General features: G+C 47.6%; 1 protein-coding gene across 1 annotated transcript; it reads right to left on the bottom strand.

Moving 5' to 3' along the window:
* Positions 1 to 579: 579 nt before the first annotated feature.
* LOC131695756 (uncharacterized) lies at positions 580 to 7,260 on the bottom strand. The gene has a single exon (XM_058984272.1). The coding sequence runs from the start codon at positions 7,258 to 7,260 to the stop codon at positions 580 to 582; it is 6,681 nt and encodes a 2,226-aa protein (XP_058840255.1).
* Positions 7,261 to 7,970: the final 710 nt, after the last annotated feature.

Genomic DNA, 7,970 nt, shown 5'->3' with positions numbered 1-7,970 from the left:
ATTAAAAAATTCCTATAATATAGATTTTAGTTATAGAATGTTCAATAATTTCATTTTCTTCTTTATACTTTTAGTGATCCAGCTAGGACCCAAATAAACTGGCAACACGGTCTGTTCCGAACAACTGTTTCCTGCACATATAATATTATCGTTAATCTTTGTTGAGCTCGAATCTAGAGGATCCTCTTACCTTCCAATAGCACTAGTTAGCGGTAAATTAATTAACCAAACGCGCCTCGTATCTATTTTAACCTAATCAAATAAAAACATAGTAACATAAGCATTCATATTGCTAGCACAATTCTCACCTAGTTTTAAGTTATTGCTCACTAGTTGTAAGTCTAGGTTTAAGCTCTAAATATAATTCCACCCGTAGGTATAAGGATGCGATAAATAGCAAAAAAATATAGTATTAATTAGTTCACTTTAGTTTAGCTCTTCCACGTAATCAACAAGTTGGATTTAATCAATGATGGTTGTTTCGTTTTTGTATATGCCCTTTCTGTTCTGGCCAATCCCCCGAGCAGACCGGGTGGGGTGTATTTCGATACAGCGGCATCGAGGCGGCACGCAGTAGATTTAACTAACTGAGGTAGATGTAGTTAACGACGGGGCGTAGTCAACACTCCCCCCCGGAATGCGCGAAGGATCATCCGAACGCGTATTCGCTACAACGCCTACGTCGAGCACTGCTAATGATACTGTTGGTCGTTCGTAGATTCCACCGGATGCTGTCTGTATAGTGGCGCGTCGTACCTGTCCGTCAGGAGCCTGTTGTGTAGCAATAACCCTACCTTTGGGCCAGTAGTTCCGGCCAAGCTTTGGGTCGACGATTACCACTACGTCACCAACTTCAATCGGCTTCGTTGGAGTAAACCACTTGGTTCTTCGCGTGATCGTTGGCAGATAGTCACGGACCCATTGTTTCCAGAACGCGTCAGCCATTGTCTGGGATTGAGTCCAAGAGTTTCTCTTGTGAACGGGACTATCATCAAAGGGAACCCACGGTCTCAACCCGTTTGCTGATCCTAACAGGAAGTGGTTAGGCGTTAGCACGGGTGATTCGTCGTCATCTACGGGTATTTCAGTCAGTGGTCGCGAATTAACGATGTTTTCGACTTCTATCAACGCGTTCTGCAATACTTCGTCGGTGGGTAATCTGCTGGGTTGTAGCTTGGCTAAATTAAGTTTCACACTGCGTATTAAACGTTCCCATGCTCCTCCCATGTGGGGTGAAACTGGCGGAATGAAGGTCCATTGAGTACGAGTTGAGGTGAACTCGCTCGCCAGTCTATCATGATCGAGCTGCTGGATGGCTGCCTTTAGCACCTTACTCGTGGCTTGGAAGTTTGTTCCACGATCGCTGTAGATAACAGCTGGCACTCCCCTCCTAGCCATGATGTTTCGGATTGCCATAACACAAGAGCCGGTGGACAGAGTGTGAGCGATTTGCAAATGGATGGCGCGAGTGGTTAAACAAGTAGCGAGAACTCCCCACCGCTTTTCCGAATGACGTCCGACCACTACCTGAATCGGACCGAAATAATCCACCCCCGTGTACGTGAACGGACGACTAAATGCAGCCAGACGTGACTGTGGAAGATCAGCCATCGCTGGAGGTTGTGGTTTCGCTAGATCATTCTTGCACTGTTGACAACTTCTCCGGATCGCATGGTAAGTTGCCTTCAGTCGAGGAATACGGTAGCGCTGCAACACTTCATTGACAATTGTCGCGTGATTTTGGTGGTTGAAACGCTCATGAATATCGGCTATTATCAGTCGCGTAACGTGGTGGTTCCGGGGAAGGATGATAGGTTCAGTAGCATCGCGGCCAACGAATGCACATGCCTTTGTTCGACCTCGAATGCGAGCAACACCGTTTTCGTCCAGAAAGGCGCTGCGAAAAAGCGGGTTGTTTCTAACAATCTTTGTCTGCGTTCTTTTCGTAGGGCAACTCATGGCCAGCGTGGCGATCTCATCGGCATAGATTTCTGACTGCGCTTGGCGGAATAAGTAGTTCTCCGCCTTAGCCAGCTCTTCCTGTGTCAGCGGTCCAGTGAAAAGTCGTTCTCGCCTCAATGATCGCTGCAGATTGTTAACGTATCGGAATATGAACGCCGCCCGTCGTAGTACTCGTATCCATTTGGAGCATTCTTCCGTTTTAATAACCGAGTCCATCGTTGCTGTATGATAAAGCAGATGCGGGCGCAGCTCCGTTACAGTCGGTTTCCCGAGGCTGGGAAATTCGGGCCAGACGTGTTCAGATAGTCGAAGTAATTCTGGACCACGGAACCAACGACTGCTAGCAGATAAGTCAGGGGAACGAGTCCACTTTGTCCCTTCATCGGCTACGTTTAGTTTGGTCGGGATATAACGCCACTCGGTAATATCCGTCGATTCCAGAATTTCGCTGACGCGGAATGCTACAAACTGGCTGTATCGCCGGTGGTCGGATCGCAACCAGCTAAGTACATCCTTGGAGTCTGTCCAGAAGTATCGCTTACTAATTTTGATTGAAAGAGAAGCTAGTATTGTATCCGCTAATCGAAGGCCGAGTAGGGCGGCTTGTAGTTCGGATTTAGGTATTGACAAGAACTTTAAGGGTGCTACTCTGGTCTTCGCTCCCACCAGTGCGCATTCGTATACGTCTTCCTCGCGAAATCGAAGATACACGACGGCCGCAAACCCGCCTTCACTTGCGTCCACGAATGTGTGCATCTCCACCTCAGCTCTTATTGATGTCAATGTCCGATAACATCGAGGGACTTCCACTGATCCCATTTTCGGAAACACTGCGAGCCATGTTAGCCACTTCTCGAACTGTGCGTCTTCAATATGATCGTCCCAGTTGACTGACGTTCTCCAAATTTCTTGTAGAAGTACCTTTAGAAACATCAACAAATGCGCAATTAACCCTAGTGGGTCATATATCATCATCAGCACTCGGAGGACCTCGCGTTTTGTTGGCCGACGACTGCCAGATAGCAAAGCTTCATCGTAACGGGAGGACACCTTGTAAGTAAAACTGTCGGTTGACGTGTTCCACCACATTCCAAGCACCTTCTCTGTTGTGGATTCATCGCCAATGTTCAAGTCTTTTTCGTCCTTCGTTTCCTCGTTCAGCATCTCCGTGACAAAATTGGAGTTGGATATCCAGTTGTGTATTTCAAACCCAGCTCGCTTGTGTATTATTTTCACATTCTGGGCCAGTTTCACAGCGTCTTCCTCCGTTTCTGTGCTCACGAGCATGTCATCAACGTAATGTTGTTTGATTATAGCGTGGACTGCTTCTGGCTGATCTTGCACGAACTGTTTTGCGTTGATGTTTTTGACATATTGCGCAGTACTTGGCGAACAACACGCACCAAAGGTCAAGACCTGGACGACGTAAATGCTAGGCTCAGTGTCGTCGCTGTTTTTCCAAACGAAGCGCTGACAGTGCTGATCTTCATCTCGCATTCGCACTTGGTGAAACATCTCTTTGATGTCACCACATACTGCTACTCGAAACTCACGGAAGCGAATCAGCACGGATAGAAGCGAAGTCAACTGATCTGGTCCCTTCAAGAGGACTGAATTCAAGGAAATACCATGGACGGTGGCAGCGGCATCCCATACTAGGCGAAATTTGCCCGGTTTGTTTGGGTTGACGACTACGAAGATAGGAAGGTACCAGATTCGTGAGTGTTGTTCTTCCAGTTCTTCCGGAGTCAACTTTCTTATGTAACCCTTGTTGATATGTTCTTGGATCTTTTTCTCGAGAGCTTCAGCTAATGCTGAATCCTTGCTCATGCGATTTTCCAAACACTTCCATCGTCCGAAGGCCATCGCTTTACTGTCCGGAAGTCGGATGTTGTCGTATTTCCAGAGTAGGCCAACTTCGTAGCGGTTGTTCCTTTGGTGGGTGAGAGACTTTAATAATGAATGAGCCCGCTGATCTTCCTGAGAGAGAAGCTGACTCGTTTTGATGATTCCCGTACTATCCAACGCGAAGTAGGATTTCATCGCCTTGTGCAGATCATCATCGTTCTCCCGCCTACAGTCACATCTTTGGACACTGTGAAAATTCAGATATCCGCCGATGTCTCCTGCCCCAGTACAATTTCCGTAGACCGTCCATCCCAAACGAGTTTTCATTGCGATCGGTTCGTTTCGCTTTCCCTCGCGACTCTTAATTCCATGCCCGAGGTTGGCATAGTCCAAGCCAATTAGAAGCCGTGGACTAACATCACGATATTCTTCGAGTGGTAACCCAGACAGATGTGCGTATTTTTCCTGCAATACAGAAACCAGCATTGTTTGTGGTCGTATCTGGAGAGAGGAGATTGTACTGATCCCTGAAAGTTTGTACTTCATCGAACTTCGTGCTCCAGAGATTTGCAGATTCACCTGTTGCGATTGATGTTCTGCCTTTCGCGTACCACCAGTCCACTTCAAACAAAGCGGCTTTCTAGGCCCTTCGATGCCAAGCTCGTCTGCAAGGCTTTGTTCCATCAGGGTTAGTTCGGATCCGTCGTCGATAAATGCGTAGGTCTTCACCTTCTTCTCCGGCCCATACAATATGACTGGAACGATGCGAAACAGCACTGCCGACTGTCCTTGATGAAGATTGCAGCTTGGTTCCGGTCGTTTCTGCCCTGAAGGAAGCGCGGTTGGCTTCGACGTCGAGGGATCTGTGTGTTGGATCTCCGGATTGTGAAGGAGAGGATGGTGTAGGTACGTGCATCCATTCACTCCGCATTGGTTTTGCTGTTTGCAGGAGCCGTTATGCTTGCGAAGACACTTACGGCATAGTTTGCACTCCTTTACTATCGCCCACTTCGAGTCATAGCTGAAACCCTCGAATCTACTGCATCGCGCAACAGTTGGACAGTTATCCCTGCACACCACACACTGGCCTTGCGCGTTATCCTTAGTTACACCCAACTTCGGTTTGCTGACTGACTCGAGCGGCTTCGCATCGCCGGAGTCAGATCCGGAATGGAAGTTTAGGAAGCCGTCCTTCTTGGATGTTCGATTTCGCTGATCATGACCTGGCGAAGCCATCACCGTGCTAGCATCTTCCGCTACAGTGTACAGCCATATACTGAAATCAGCGAGATTTGGGGATGGGATACTACGAGCAAATCTTGCCCAGTCTAGCTTCAGGGATGACGGAAGACGATCAACCAACTCGTATCGGAGAGATGCGTTGAAAATAAAATCATCGATCTCGCAGGCACGGACCGTCGCTACTAAATTTTTCACCGTCAATGCGAAATTCACCACCGTCTCGAGCTTCTCCACGTTTGGTGTCGGGAGACTCCTTATTCTCTTGACGATTGACTGAACGATCGCATCTGATCGCCCGTACAGCATCTTCAGCGTAGACAGTATGTCTGCAACGTTTGATGGGTGAAGAAGCGCGCATCTTACTGCATCCAGTGCCTTTCCTTTCAGACACTTCCGCAGTCTAAGCATGTTCTCTTCATTCGTGAACCCACACATCTGCGTAGATGAATTGAACATAGCGTAAAATAGTGGCCAGTCCTCCAATGAACCGTCGAATTCAGGAAGATCCCTTGAAACTGCCTGCCGCGCTGCGATCTGGCTTCGGTTGAGAACGCATACTGACTCGTCGGGGATTGTCGCTGCTTCACCTCGTTGCGGGTGATCAAGTCGTATCGGTGTTGATCGCTGACCTGGGACGAAGGTATCGTGTCCTGTCTGGATACCGTGATTTGTTGAAGAGATGAACGCCGGTCTAGAATTCGTCTGCGGTCGATCCTGCGGCATATAATGCGATGCATGATGCAGGAAGCCACCGCCCAAGTCTGCCGAAAATGACGGTCTAGCTTGAATGTTCATTTGGGCGAATTCGAGGGCTGACGGTTTTCGAGCCGGTTGGTTAGGGTAGGCTTCTGGGATTACTGAAGGCAAAATCGTCGGACGAATGTCAGGTTGCAGCTGGGCAAGCGGACCGGAACGAGTTACAATCTTGTCTTCAGTTCGTATACCGGAATTCGTTGAAGGCATGAACAATGGCCTAGGATTGTTGGGCGGTCGATCCCGCGATGAGTAGTGCGACGCATGTTGCGCGTTGCCATTGTTGAATCCCACTGTAAACGGCGGTCTGGAGTGGATGTTCATTTGGGCGAACTCTAAAACTGGCAGCCCTCGTGTTGACTGCTGGAAGGCTTCGGGAATTGAAGGAGGCATGGCCGTCGTTCTGCTGTCAGGTTGCAAATGGGCGAGTGGAGCAGAGAGAGTTGAAGTTAAGCGAAGCTGGTGCGTATGGCCGTGATGCTGCAGCGCATCTGATGCCAAAGGAGACACGAACGACTGACCCACTTGATGTTGCTGTTGCGCCAGTTGCATCTGAAGACGTACTTGAGTGCGTGTATCTCGCCGCTTGGTACAATTCGCTGGTGAATTTCGAATCTGCTGGACGACATCCAGAGCTTGGTGCTCCTCGAGCTTATCCGAGATATTCGGTATTTGCCCATTTGCCTCCTCTGCAGCTAATCCGGAATCGTCAGCTTCACCGACACGTTCCGTTTCGGCTAACCAATTTTGTATCTTCGAAGCGTTGTCTCGTTCGTTGAGATCTGTCACTGATGACGCTTCACTACCGTATTCCTTTAGAACCTCGTACCTTCGTTCTAGAAACCGCTTCTCCATCTCGAGCTCTTCCTCGAGTCTTCGCAGTTCGAGTTCTCGCAACCGCCTTGTTTCACTTCGAGTAGATCCAATCTTGCTCTTGGAACCAGCCGATAGCGCCCTGTTTTCCGACAAAGACGAATTGCGATGCTGTTGTTCGATCATTCGGCTGGTAGTAGTAGCGGGAGGGACGAATGCCGTCTTACAGCAAGGGCAAATCCAGCTGACGTTGGCGATATCCTCCGTAACCTGAACACATACAAAATGGAACCACTTATCGCAACCATCACACTGCACCATTTCGTCATTATCACGCTCTTCACACAACTGACACTGATAGTCCCGAGCTCTACGAGTTTCGCGCAACGGATTTCGCCTAGCACTATTCCCGGAACCAACATTGACTGCATTTATTTGCCCGTATCCGCGGGACTGAATGTTATTGGCAACGTCAGCATTTACCTGTCTTCCGACGCTGGGAGGGGGGAGGAAGGAATCTTTGGGCGTACTGCCCACCTTTCTCGCAGCAGTCAGTGCAACGATACTGCTTCCAACTCCTCCTGTATATTCAGGTACTGGAGCTTGCATGTTCGGTACGGACTTAGACGATTTCTTCGACATCATAAAAGAATTTTTTAAAATGTTGCGGGGACAACGAGCTGGATCCAAATTAAATAATTTATTCCTTGATGACCGAAATACAATTAAAAAATTCCTATAATATAGATTTTAGTTATAGAATGTTCAATAATTTCATTTTCTTCTTTATACTTTTAGTGATCCAGCTAGGACCCAAATAAACTGGCAACACGGTCTGTTCCGAACAACTGTTTCCTGCACATATAATATTATCGTTAATCTTTGTTGAGCTCGAATCTAGAGGATCCTCTTACCTTCCAATAGCACTAGTTAGCGGTAAATTAATTAACCAAACGCGCCTCGTATCTATTTTAACCTAATCAAATAAAAACATAGTAACATAAGCATTCATATTGCTAGCACAATTCTCACCTAGTTTTAAGTTATTGCTCACTAGTTGTAAGTCTAGGTTTAAGCTCTAAATATAATTCCACCCGTAGGTATAAGGATGCGATAAATAGCAAAAAAATATAGTATTAATTAGTTCACTTTAGTTTAGCTCTTCCACGTAATCAACAAGTTGGATTTAATCAATGATGGTTGTTTTGTTTTTGTATATGCCCTTTCTGTTCTGGCCAATCCCCCGAGCAGACCGGGTGGGGTGTATTTCGATACAGCGGCATCGAGGCGGCACGCAGTAGATTTAACTAACTGAGGTAGATGTAGTTAACGACGGGGCGTAGTCAACACGC

This window comes from Topomyia yanbarensis, unplaced genomic scaffold (assembly GCF_030247195.1).
Source record: "Topomyia yanbarensis strain Yona2022 unplaced genomic scaffold, ASM3024719v1 HiC_scaffold_511, whole genome shotgun sequence".
Taxonomy (NCBI): Eukaryota; Metazoa; Arthropoda; class Insecta; order Diptera; family Culicidae; genus Topomyia; species Topomyia yanbarensis.
The sequence above is the reverse complement of the archived record's forward strand: the minus strand, read 5'-3'. Positions and strand labels throughout refer to the sequence as shown.

Coding starts and splice junctions, on each gene's coding strand:
- LOC131695756 (XM_058984272.1), bottom strand. CDS start 7,260: ATGTCGAAGAAATCGTCTAAGTCCGTACCGAACATGCAAGCTCCAGTA.